Source organism: Monodon monoceros, unplaced genomic scaffold, assembly GCF_005190385.1.
Source record: "Monodon monoceros isolate NGI ecotype Baffin Bay Population unplaced genomic scaffold, NGI_Narwhal_1 Super_Scaffold_14, whole genome shotgun sequence".
NCBI classification, from domain to species: Eukaryota; Metazoa; Chordata; class Mammalia; order Artiodactyla; family Monodontidae; genus Monodon; species Monodon monoceros.
The window spans coordinates 58,562,716-58,576,643 of record NW_021703770.1 but is presented as its reverse complement, the minus strand read 5'-3'; the positions used below and the strand labels follow the sequence as shown (position 1 = coordinate 58,576,643).

The window sequence follows — 13,928 nt, the reverse complement described above, 5'->3', positions numbered from 1 at the left end:
ATAGTCCCACTTATTTATTCATGTTTTTGCTGCCTTTGCTTTCCATGTCATATCCATGAAGTCATTGTCAAGATCAATGTCATGAAGCTTTTCCCCTGTATTTTCTTCTAGGGTTTTTACAGTTTTGAATCTTATGTTTAAGTCTTTAATCCATTTTGAATTGGTTTTCATTTGTGGTATAAGATAAAGGTCCAGTTCTTTCTTTTGCATGTTTTGCCAGCACCATTTTTTGAAGAGACTGTCCTTTCCCCATTGTGCATTCTTGGCATCCTTGTCAAAGATTAGTTGACAAAATACACGTGGATTTACTTCTGGGCTCTCTGTTCAGTTCCATTGGTCTATATGGCTGTCTTTTTGCCACTACCATACTGTTTTGATTACTGTAGCTTTGCAGTATAGTTTGAAATCAGGAAATGTGATGCTTCCTCTTTCTCAAGATTTTCTTGCCTATTTGTCATCTTTTGTGGTCCCATATGAATTTTAGAGTTGTTTTTTCTATTTATGTAAAAAATGCCATTGAGATTTTGATAGAAATGTATTGATTCTATTGATTGCTTTGGGTAATATGGACATTTTAATAACATTAATTCTTCCAATCAATGAACATAAGATATTTTTCCATTTGTTTGTGTCTTGTTTAATTTCTTTCATCAATGTTTTGTAGTTTTCAGCATACAAGTCTTTCACCTCCTTAGGTAAGCTTAATCCTAGATATTTTATTCTTTTGGTGCTATTGTAAATGGGATTGTTTTCCTAATTTCCTTTTTGTATAGTTCATTGTTAGTGTACAGAAATGCAGCTGATTTTTTGGTATTTTGATTTTGTATCCTGTAACTTTACTGAATTTTTTGATTAGTTCTGACAATTTTTAATGGAATTTTTAGGGTTTTCTAGATATAAAGTTATGTCATCTGCAAACAGAAAATTTTACTTCTTCTTTTCTGATTTGGATGCCTTTTATTTATTTTTCTTATCTAATTCATCTGGCTAGGACTTCCAGTACTATGTTGAGAGTGGGTATCCTTGCCTTGCTTCTGATCTTAGAGGAAAATCTTTTAGTTTTTCACTGTTGGGTATGATGTTAACTATGGACTTTTCATATATGGCCTTAATTATGTTGAGGCCATTTCCTCTAATTCTAGTTTGTTGAGCGTTTTTATCATGAAAGGATGTTGAATTTTGTCATCCATTGAGATGGTCATGTGATTTTTATTCTTCATTCTATTAATGTGGCATATCACTTTAATTGATTTTTGTGTGTTAGACCATCCTTGCATCCCACGGATAAATGCCTCTTAATCAAGGTATATGATCCTCTTAATGTGCTGTTGAATTCAGTTTGCTAATATTTTGTGAGGATTTTTGCATCTAAACTCATCAGGGATATTGGCTTATAGTTTTCATGTAGTGTCTTTGTCTTGCTTTACTATCAGGGTAATGCTAGCCTCATAAAATGAGTTTGGCAGTGTGCCCTCCTCTTCATTTTTTTGGAAGAGTTTGAGAAGGGTTGGTGTTAATTCTGACTTAAATGTTTGGTAGAATTCTCCTGTAAAGCCATCTGGTCCTGGACTTTTCTTTGGGAAATTTTTGATTACTGATTCAATCTCCTTACTAGTTATAACACTGTTCAGACTTTCTTTCTTTAGTCCTCTGGGGATCTCCTTGGAAAAGTTGGGGCTCTGAACGCATGAACCAATCTCTTCGCTCTGAGTGAAATTGAGGGGTAGGTTAGCTCTTCCTAATTATGCTATGCCAGGAGCAGTGTCTCTTGTGAGAGGTGTCCCGAACCTCAGTACTGAATTGGTGAGTCTGGTTTTACATTCTCCTGGGTGCAGGAAACTTTCGGTTGGTTTCTGATTTCTCACAAAGGGAAATTGTCCGTAAATTGTTGCTGAACTGGTGTGTTTGTCAAGGGAAGGAGGACTTTTTACTCTACCATCTGGCTGACTTTACTCCTCTGGGGAGGGAGATATTTTTAACTACCCTTAATTTTTCTCATAAAATTTTAATACTAAAGGTAGTTTTGGGGGGCTGATATTCAGAATACTTATTGTAAATGATTTATAGTAATTTTATTGACATTTTCTTTATTCCATTTAGATAACTTGAAATTCCCTATTTCAATAAATGCCGAGCCCTGTATAACATTGAAGGGAGGCCGTGGAAATCTGTATCTTTACTACATTCCAAGTAAGTCCAAAGTTTTGTTTTTGTAGATTACAATTAAAAGGGTTCCAGAAATATCAATGAAAAATGATGGTGTTCTAAATGTATGTGTATTAGTTTTCTCTTGCTATGTAACAAATTATCACAATCTTAATGACTTAAAACAGGACATATTCTTTATCTCATAGTCTTTGTATGTCAATAGTCTGGGCATGGCTTACCTGTGTCAGCTTCAGGAGGTCTCCCACAAGGCTGCAATTAAGGTGTTGGCCAGGATTTCTTCTGAAGGCTCAACTAGGGAAGGACCCAATTCTAAGCTTATGTGGTTGTTGACAGTGTTCAGTTTCTGTCTGACTGTTGGCCAGCCCTCAGTTCCTTGTCATGTGGGCCTTTTCATCATGGCTTCTAGTTTCCCTGAAGTTAGCAAGGGGGACAGTTAACTAACAAGATAGAAGTCACAGTCTTATGTAGCCTAATGAAAGTGCCACCCTATCACCTTTGCTGTATTCTGTTTGTTAGAAGCAAGTCACTAGGCTAGCTCATACTCATGAGGAGGGATTACATAATGGCATGATAAAAATTGAAATAATTAGAAACTTCTAACCATCTACTAGGTATATCCATTGTCAGTCACTAGATATTCAGCTGATAAGTAAACTTGGGTTTCCATGAGTCAAAGATTTGTGTATGAGCAAGCAAGGACTTTTTTCCCTAAAGGTGACCTTTCTAGAAAAAAATATGATGATGATATGAAAAAAGACAATGATTTTGGTTTTGTTTTGTGTTATTTCTTCTTTGTCCTCTCTATGATTTTACTTGCCATCATCTTATAAAAGTTAATTGGGTGATGGTGATAGCATTGGGCTGGATCTGAGTGTTTGTGAAAACGCACAAAAGTTTCCTCCTCTCCTACCGGTCAGCTGTTGCCTGTAAGGATCCCAGGAAATTCAGTTGTAATCATCATATTAATTATTGTTTTCATTATCACTATTATCATTTACATCCTAGCTTATATTTGGAGCTTATACTTTCAAATGTGCTTTTACATAAATGAACTAAAGAAACATAACCCCCTGATTTTAGTTCTCCAGCTTACAGGAAAAAAGGTAGTTGAGAATCTAGAAATTATAGACGATAAGCTTATGCTTTAATTTCCCTGAAAACCTGGATCTTGATACTTTGTTTCTGCATTCATTTATTCATTAAAAAATACTTAGTAAATGTATAGTTTATTTCAAGTATTATGCTAGGTGCTGTGAATTCATTGATAAATAAGACATTCTCTTGACCTTCAAGAATCTCTCAGTGCAATAGGAGAGACAGATGTGTAGATAATATAGTATGATAAGTGAAATGATAGCAATAAGGCTTAGTGGTAGCACAGAGGAAAGAACAATGAGCTACTTGCTCCACTTTCTTGGCCAAGGGTGAAATAAATAATCTAAACTTTTTTTTTTTTTACTGAAGTATAGTTGATTTACAATACTATATTGAGTTCAGGTGTACAACATAGTGTTTCAGTACTTTTACAGATTATACTCCATTTAAAGTTATTACAAAATAATGGCTATATTTCCCTGTTCTGTATGATATATCCTTGTTGCTTATTTTATACATAGTAGTTTGTATCTCTTAATCCCCTAAAATAATCTAAATTATGCCCAACAAAGGCTCTACAATTTCTTCCTCTTTTCTCAGGTTTTGTTTTCTGGTCTATGTGGGGTGCTTTACCTCTAGGTGTTTGGAAAAGTGATTATTTACATAATGAATGACCTCATTTTCAAGTGAGCCCCTTCCCCTTAACACACAGGAAGCAGGCCTTCCAGACCCAAGTAGTAATAATACAACACAGTTTCACTTAGGGTTCTCTGAAAAGCAGATACCAAGAAGGAATTAGACATACAAAGGATTTTTTGGGGGGGAAATGTTTGTGAACAATAAAGGAAAGAGGAAGCTAGAGCAGGCAAGGAGAGGATGCAGGTTGAAGTGTTGGTCCGATACCTTTGAAATGAGAAAGAAGGAAGGAGAATTTGGTAGGATGGTCATCAGACCAAAATGCATCCCTGAGACATCCTCAGCCAGGTCAGTGGGGAGTCTTAGAGCAACGAACGCCTGTCACACGTGTCCCATGATAGTGTCCTTGTTGTGCTCTGTCATTATAGGAGCAGACTGTTCGAGTCTGACCTCCGGATGAGTGCTAAGATATATCTGAAAGTGCAGTAGCTGGTGGCTGTCTGCCCACTGCCTTCCTCCGCACAGATTCTTTGGAAGGGAGTTTTAAGCAGCACACCTCCATGGCCATCACAGATACCCTAATCACTTACTAAATATGACATTTATATAACATGATATTAATTCAGTAATGAAAGAATGATTCAGTCATGTTTTTTTTTTTTTTTGCGGTACGCGGGCCTCTCACCGTTGTGGCCTCTCCCGTTGCGGAGCACAGGCTCCGGACACGCAGGCTCAGCGGCCATGGCTCACGGGCCCAGCCGCTCCGCGGCATGTGGGATCCTCCCAGACCGGGGCACGAACCCGTGTCCCCTGCATCGGCAGGCAGACTCCCAACCACCGCGCCACCAAGGAAGCCCCGAGTCATGTTTTTTTATGATGCTTTGTAGTTATGACCTGAGTTTCCCTAGAATATACTAGAATATCTGTATAAAATGTGGGCCACATTCATAGAAATCAACCTTATTTTTGTGGCCCTATCTCTACTTAAATTCAGTAAGAGCTATAAGAGCAATCTTGTACCAAAAATAGGTTGGGAATGGAAATGATTTGAGACTTCATAGCCTTGCCAATAAATTATATGTCACTATTAACTAATTGACATATAGAGCTGGATCATAAGCCTTCCTCAGCGTTATTTTCAGAAGTTCCCAAAGTTGTGTTAGGTGAGCTCAAAAACAGTCTTCTTTGCTAAACCCCCGAGAGCCATGTTTCTTGTCTCTCACTCCAACACCCACATTGATATCTGTGGCCTGCTGAGCCACGCAAGTGGTACCTCACTTCAACCACTGTTTACGTGCCTAACATGACCACAGTGATATCTAAGGGCAAGAAGCTTCTCAAGATACAAAGGGTTGAGATGTCAAAGCAGCACTTCCTTTCTTGGAATCATTGAAGACTGGAATCATAGTGTGTTCCACACAGAAATGGAAGAAGATTCTTTGTTCTGCATTATCATTGGCTGCCACGCTACCATGTGCTTGTATCTCAAGGGATCCCTTGTGAAAACAGCTCTTCAACTTCTATACACATCCCTGCTTTGAGAAAGGTTCAGGTCCATGTCCATGGCGTGGGCCACGGGGCCACTGTTTGAAACAGACTGTATAACGTTCTTCTTCTCTACACTTTACCCTGAAAGTAGAGAAGTGGAGACAAGTAAGGAAGTTTGGTGGTACTTTAGGCTCAGAGTAACGAGAGGCTGCATTAAGATAGTGGTAATGGGGATAAAAGGGACACCAGTAGGATCGACCGGGATTAGGAAGTCTAGTGCTGATTTGGTGATGAAGATAAGGAAATCAATTTTGGATCTTTTGGGTGTGGTAATAAGTGACATTTGAGTAGAGATATTGAATGCACACAGGGGACAGATGCTTAAAAGAAAAGTTGAGACTAAAAATGATGATTTGGAAGTTATTACCCTATGTGGTATTTAAAGATGGGGAGAGTGTGCAGTGTGAAAATTGAGAAGCACTGAGATTAGAATCCTAAGAAAGATGAGTCAGTGAGCTAGACTGGGGAGAGGAGTCAGAACGCAGAACGGTTGGAGGACAACAAGAAGAGAGTGGTAGCGCCAACACCAAAGGAAGGACAGGGTTTTGAGGAAGGAGCTAGCAGTTCTGTTCTGCATAGCCAAGTTCAAGGTGAAGATGGAAAAACTTTTTTTTAATTTTTATTATGGCTACAATAAGTCATGGTGACCTTATTAGGAAAATACTTTCCATGAGGTAGTGGTTACAATAATTGTTTTCATTATAAAAAAGACTGTGCATCTTGTCCAGTTGGGCCAACTGAGTAACTTAGAAGAGTTGAGCAAAATGCATTTCTTCCTGGAATTTTCCATCTTCATTGGTAATAAAGAGATCCTGAGGAAATAATAAATAGCTCATCTCTTTAATTTTTAATCAAAGGTTAAATTTTGTTCTCCAAGAAATCTTTCATCAAAACAACCTTCCTGGGCTTCCCTGGTGGCGCAATGGTTGAGAATCTGCCTGCCAATGCAGGGGACACGGGTTCGAGCCCTGGTGTGGGAAGATCCCACATGCCGCGGAGCAACTAGGCCCGTGAGCCACAACTACTGAGCCTGCGCGTCTGGAGCCTGTGCCCCGCAACAAGAGAGGCCACGACAGTGAGAGGCCCGCGCACCGCGATGAAGAGAGGCCCCCGCTTGCCGCAACTAGAGAAAGCCCTCGCACAGAAACGAAGACTCAACACAGCCAAAAATAAATAAATAAATAAGTAAATTTATAGGAAAAAAAAAACAACCTTCCTTTCCCTTCCCTCTCTTTTGAATTTCCTAGTGGAACTATGACTACAATTGGAAATTTTATATTTTCATTTGATAGTTTTCTCAAAAATATAGGTTATTCTGTTTTTAGGCATAGCCCACATAATTCTCACTGTGGAACATTCTATTTGATTACAATCAACTAGTGGCCCTCTCAGAACTTCAGTTTTCTCATCTACAAAACAGGATAATAATATCCACATTATAGGTAGTTGTCATAATTAAATGAAATAATGCAGGAAAAGCACAGGGCATATTTTAAGTATACAGTAAATGTTGGTTATTAAATATTTATTAAAAATACCTTATTTGAGTGGCTAATGAAATTTTTTTCTTTTTAAGGAAGAGACATAAAAAGCTTATACTTCAATATCTATGTATCTTTTAAGTCCGTGAATTTCCCAGTGCGCAAAGAAGTTATTTGCCGAGGATCTGATGATGACTATTCTTTTTGCAGAGCTCTGAAGGGAGGTAAGCATTCAATTCGCATTACCCTCAGAATAGAGTATAATACCTTATGAGAACACTATGAAAATTAAATACATTAACAATGTGAAGTTCCTTTTCTGATAATAATTCTTTATTTCCATCCAAAGTTTTTCTTTTAGCAGTTTAAACAATATTTTACAATTATGTTACTGGATTGTTATTAAGATGACACTTATTTGGTGTGTTTGAAGGGGTATTAAAATTTTTACCTTGTTCAGATTAATACTGTATATTTACCCTTGGTTATGGTTCTCTGTTTCTAAATATTACATTTATTATTTTTCATAAAAACACAATAGATTTTTCTATGCACTTACATTCGTTCCCTCAGTGTCTTTTCTCCCCTTTTTTCCACCCTGGAATTATTCACAGAATCATAAAATTTCAAACTTTAGGAACTTAAAGGTCACTTATTGCAAACCCATGAATCTTTCCTTAATAATTTTTAAACTAGCATTTTTAATAGTTTAAAAAATTCTATATATCATATTGTCACATTACCAAAAATTAGAAAATGAAAACAATCAAAAAGTCACAGAATCAAAAAATTCTATAATCATATGTCACATTACCAAAAATTAGAAAATGAAAACAATCAAAAAGTCACAGAATCATATTTCTAAGAACATTTTGGAGTATTTTGTTCTCATTTTTAAATTCATGCATATTGTTATGCAGTTGTAAGTATACTGTACTATAATTATTTTCTTTTTAAAAATTAATTTATTTAATTATTTGACCAGATAATCCATGTGGTTTAAAAATCAGAGTATAAATGTTACATAATGAAACCTCTCCCTTAGTGGGTATGCCCTGGTTTACTTAACTATTTTCCTATTAGACATTTAGTTTTCTTCTGATATTTTTACTATTATAAATAATATTATAATGCATATATAAATATTCTCATATTTTAAATTTGAATATTCTCATGTTTGGAAGAAGGAGTTAACACATAACTCCAAGGGAGATTCCTGAGCTTAAATGGTTTGAATCTATGTGGTTTTGTTTACATAAGGCCGAATTACTTTTCTGAAAGATTGTGTCAGTTTATACATTGTACCACCGGCAATGTATACATATAGTAGTTTAATCTCTGTCTTGTTAACATTGGGCATTATCATTTTATTTTTAAAAATTTTTATTGGGTTATAATTGATTTACAATGGTGTGTTAGTTTCTGCTTTATAATAAAGTGAATCAGCTATACGTATACATATATCCCCATATCCCTCCCTCTTGCATCTCCCTCCCACCCTCCCTATCCCACCCCTGTAGGTGGTCACAAAGCACCGAGCTGATCTCCCTGTGCTATGCGGCTGCTTCCCACTACCTATCTATTTTACGTTTGGTAGTGTATATATGTCCATGCCACTCTCTCACTTTGTCCCAGTTTACCCTTCCCCCTCCCTGTGTCCTCAAGTCCATTCTCTATGTCTTCAGAACCATTTTTTTTTTTAGATTCCATATATATGTGTTAGCATATGGTATTTGTTTTTCTCTTTGTGACTTACTTCACTCTGTATGACCGTCTGTAGGTCCATCCACCTCACTACAAATAACTCAATTTCATTTCTTTTTATGACTGAGTAATATTCCATTGTATATATGTGCCACATCTTCTTTATCCATTCATCTGTTGATGGACATTTAGGTTGCTTCCATGTCCTGGCTATTGTAAGTAGAGCTGCAATGAACATTGTGGTACATGACTCTTTCTGAATTATGGTTTTCTCAGGGTATAGGGCATTATCATTTTAAAAAAGAAGTTTTTAAAAAACTTTATTAGGTTAAAAAACTTAAGCCTAATTGTTTTTTTTTTAATAAATTTATTTTTTTATTTTTGGATGTGTTGGGTCTTCGTTTCTGTGAGAGGGCTTTCTCTAGTTGTGGCGAGCGGGGGCCACTCTTCATTGCGGTGCACGGGCCTCTCACTATCGCGGCCTCTCTTGCTGCGGAGCACAGGCTCCAGACACGCAGGCTCAGTAGTTGTGGCTCACAGGCCTAGTTGCTCCGCGGCATGTGGGATCTTCCCACACCAGGGCTCGAACCCGTGTCCCCTGCACTGGCAGGCGGATTCTCAACCTCTGCGCCACCAGGGAAGCCCCCAAGCCTAATTGTTTTTTATTAACATTTTTAAAATTACTATTGCAGTTGAATGTTTTCCCCTATAATTATTTACCAGTAACCAGTGCCCTCTCTTGTTTAAAAACAGATTTCAGGTAGTTTACATGCATATGTTAATTTGAGCAACATAACATAAATTAGATAGACAAAAATTAGTTGTGACAAAAATGGAAAATAACGGTAGAGAATTAATGGAATGAGAGTAATATAAAAATTCTTGACAGAAAGGCTTATACTTGCTTTGACAGGGACATCAATTGGATTATACATTTTTTAGCAGTCAATAAAAAAAAAAGTTTCTGGGAGTTCCCTGGTGGTCCAGTGGTTGGAACTCTGCGCTTTCACTGCCGAGGGCCCACATTCGATCCCTGCTTGGGGAACTAAGATCCCACAAGCTGTGCAGTGTGGCCAAAAAAAAAAAAAAGTTTCTAAGTAAACCAATCTACTTGCTATGCAAACGAAGCTTCAAGATATGTCTCCCAGCCAACCGACTCTCCTCATCTCTAACTTGTCTGCCACACCCAAGCCACATACACATTGTGGAGCTGGCATTGCTTATGAGTCTGGGCTCAGAGCCATAAACACCTGAGTCAGTGTCCCAGCTTTTCCACCTATCAGCAATGTGACCTTGGGTGTTATTTAACCTCTTATCAACCTCGTTTTCCTTATCTGGGAAATGGGGACGGTGAAACCTATTTTACATGGTTTTAAGGATTAAATTAGAGAATGTGTGTTAAAAAGCTTAGTACAGGTGCTCAGCGTGAGAATTCTAGAATTATGGTGATTAAATATTCATGTACATAATAGGATCCTTCTTTTGTTCCTGACTTTATTTATAGTCCTGTCATTTTTATAAGTGAGGAAACCGATGTCGGCAGTGGTTCAGTAACGTGCCCTTGGTCATTTGGAGATCTGGTAATGGAGTAGCCTCCTAACTCTTAAGAACTACTCTTCCACTGGCCATGCTTTCTCTCCCTTTGAAAGAAATCCTCGGGACTTCCCTGGCGGTCCAGTAGTTAGGACTCCACGCTTCCACTGTGGGGTGCATGGGTTCAATCCCTGGTCAGGGACCTAAGATCAACAAAAATGAAAGAAATCCTCTTGGTAGATTACTGTTGTTTAAAAAATGTCCATTTCTCTCATACAACAGCTTTACAATTATTTCACTTAATCTCTGTGGGATTATGTTGACATTTATGTGACTTTTCAAGGTTTCACTTTCTTGAGATCAAAGATGTATCAGACTCAACCCAGCCTGCCTGCTTCTTCCCACCTCCCCTCCCTGCCTTCCACAAACATCTGTTGAACCTAATTTGAGCGAGTCATGATTTAGGTTGTGGTGATCCAAAGTTGAATGATAGGTTCCCTCTCTTCAGAAGGTCACTCTGTTCTGGGAAAAATAGTCATGGGAACAAATGTTACAAGGAAATGTCATAAATGCTAATAGATTATATGCTCTTAGTCTTAACTGCATAGTTACCAACTTACTGTGACAGGAGAACTCAGATAAGGCTTCAGAGAGTCTTTTATTAGAATCTTGAGTCTGAGAACATCAGAGAGTGAGGAAAAAGGACATTCCCTGAGAGGAAATAGCATATGCAAACGTATCTAGCCACGAAGGAATATGTTTTATTTGGGGAGTATCTTTTTTGTAGCTGGAGCAGAATGTGTTTGTGGGGAATTGCTGGAGGTGAGCCTAGAAAAGGGGGAAGGAGCCAACATGTAAGTCATGCATAAAATATTGGCCTGTATCTTGTTGTTAGGGGGTGGGGATGACCCACTGAGATTTCCATTTTTGCACATAACTAAGGTCCTTATGGAAGTGTTACCGACCAGGGTTCTTAGCCTTCCCTGATCGATAGAAATTGATCAGAGGGACTTCCCTGGTGATGCACTGGTTAAGAATCTGCCTGACAATGCAGGGGACACGCGTTCGAGCCCTGGTCCGGGAAGATCCCACATGCCACAGAGCAACTAAGCCTGTGCGCCACAACTACTGAGCCTGTGCTCTAGAGCCCGCGTGCCACAGCTGCTGAAGCCCGTGCGCCTAGAGCCTGTGCTCCGCAACAAGGGAAGCCACCGCAGTGAGAAGCCTGCGCACCGCAACAATGAGTAGCCCCTGCTCGTAACAGATTCCCTTGCTCGCTCCCTTCCCGAGGTGGGGTGAGCTGGCTAGGGGTCGGCCAGAGGCGTGGCTTAGGTGGTCTGCCCACCCCTTAGGTGGTGGTGGGTGCAGGGGGCATGTGCAGTACCCTGCTTTTGCTCCTGACACCCAGTTTTTGCTTCCGGCTCTTCAGAAGTGGCAGTTGGGGTTGTTTTTGGCCTTTTTGTATCTTGTTGTCCATAATTTGCCCCAACTGGGCCTGCATGCAGTTATTTTTCCTCCCTTACAGTTTCTCTATGCTTTGTTGCTGGAGGAGACGTTAGTCCAGGTGCAAGCACTGCAGCAAAGGGTCCCAGGTCCCAGCCTGTCTCAAAAGGAGGTGGGGTTGGCTGAGGCAAGAAACTTGGATGGAAGGAAACACAGCTGGGAGGCTGTTGAGGGACCACGAGGGCGGCCCTGGGAGTAAAGAGGAGGAGATGAAAGAGAGCGTATTGAGGAACAGGACAGGTGGGAAGTGCTCACTGATCTCATGTGGCAGGCAAACATTAGATCAATCAACAACTGCTCCAGGGCCGTTGACTGGATGGACGGAAGTGCCATTATCAGCAATGATGTGTGCAAAAGGAAGGGGCAGATTTTTAAAGAGAAGGATAGCGAGTTCTGGTTTGGCAGGTTGGGCTCAAGGTCATTTGGGAACATTGAAATAAACATGTCCATCTGGCAGCCGAATATATGGGCTTAGAGCTCAGGACATTCTGATTTAAGAAGCATTGATGCTGTCAACCGTCCCTTGAAAATTTGGGAATCAAACGAGTAAGGAACATACTTACCAACTTTTAAAATAACTTTCCTTTTTTTAGTTGTTACAAAGGTCATACATTTTTAGGATATGATATTTAGAAAATATGGGCAAGTGAACATAAAATAAAAATTACACATAATCATTCCACTTCTTTTATTTTTAAAAAATATTTATTTAATTAATTAATTTATTTTGGCTGCGCCGGGTCTTAGTTGCGGTACGTGGGATCTTCATTGCGGCATATGGACTCCTTAGCTGCGGCGTGCATGTGGGATCTAGTTCCCTGACGAGGGATCGAACCTGGGCCCCCTGGATTGGGAGCACAGAGTCTTACCCACTGGACCACGAGGGAAGTCCCTTCACTTCTTACACACACACACACACACACACACACACACACACACACACACACCTTCATTTCTTTCAAAAACACATTTATGAATAAATAAATGGATATTTCAAAGGTGTTTTAAACTTAATAAGTCTGTTAGCCCTATTTTCAGGATTTTGCAAGGGTTGCTGTAACAAGGTATCACAAACTGGGTGGCTTAGAACAACAGAGATTTATCATCTAACAGTTCTGTAAGCTAGAAGTCTGAGATCAAGGTGCTGGTAGGGCTGTGCTCTCTCTGAAGGCTCTCGGGAAGGATCTGCTCCAGGCCTCTCTCCTAGGATCTGACGGCCCCAGGAGACTCTTGCCTTGTAGATAACCTTCTTCTTCCTGTGCCTTCATGTGGTCTCCCCTTTATGCACGTCAGTCTGCATGTCCAAATTTCCCCTTTTCATAAGGACACAGTCATATTCAATTAGGGCCCACCTTAATTACTTCATCTTAGTTTGACTGTCTGCAAATATCCTATTTTCAAATAAGGCCATATTCACAGGTACTGGGGGTTAGGACTTGAATATATCTTTTGGGGGGACACTGTGCAACCCCATAACACCATCCCAGGCTTGGGTCCTGCGTCCTGCATAGTTGCCAGGAGACCTGGACTGGACCACTGGTGAGCTGCGTGGATCCCTTTCGGGAAGAGCAGAGAAGGGCCTAACCTGAGGTTCTGTCTTCCTTTTCTCTGACTCTAACTGGGTTCTCTCTTGGCTCCTTCAAGAGGCTTCAAGCTAACTTCCCATAAGAGGAGAGTGGGAGGTATGTCTTTCTCAGAAAGAAAGACAAAACAGTTGAAAAAAGAGGGCTACTCCACAGAAGAGGTTAGAGCTCCTTCCCACGTGACCTGGTAAACATTTGGGCAGTTCCCCCAGATAGAGATTTGGGAGTTACTTTTTTTTTTTGGCTGCAGTGTGGCGTGCGGGATCTTAATTCCCTGACCAGGGATTGAACCCATGCCCCCTGCCATGGAAGCTCCGAGTCTTAACCACTGGACCACCAGGGAAGTCCCTTGGGAGTTATTCTTGATTTCTTCCTCAAACTCAAGTCCCATCCATCTCCCTCCCTCCCTCTCTCCCTCCTACAAAGCTGACTGGGTTTGCTTCACAACCAGGGCCCTATACTTAGAAGGGCTTCACATTTGGGGTGTACTATTCTGGGATCACAGTCTTGAGATGCTTAGTCATTTTATCTTTGAGCGTGTGTTTTGTACACAAAGTGTGATGGGACAGTGGTGTATGTGCCCACCTCCCCTGGACAGGTTCTTGGCTCCCTGCTGCTCACTACGTGCTGGTGCCCTGGGCCCTGTCTGGCATCTCCCCTCTCATCCCATCCAGTG

The 13,928-nt window shown here is 39.9% G+C and overlaps 1 protein-coding gene across 1 annotated transcript in view; it reads left to right on the top strand.

The window, feature by feature from the left end:
- LY96 (lymphocyte antigen 96) overlaps positions 1-13,928 on the top strand; it is a 30,918-nt gene that overhangs the window by 12,242 nt on the left and 4,748 nt on the right. Inside the window, exons 2-3 of the mRNA XM_029222451.1 lie at positions 2,101-2,190; positions 7,025-7,153. Of these exons, the coding sequence (XP_029078284.1) occupies positions 2,101-2,190; positions 7,025-7,153 (219 nt within the window). The remainder of the gene's footprint in view (positions 1-2,100; positions 2,191-7,024; positions 7,154-13,928) is intronic.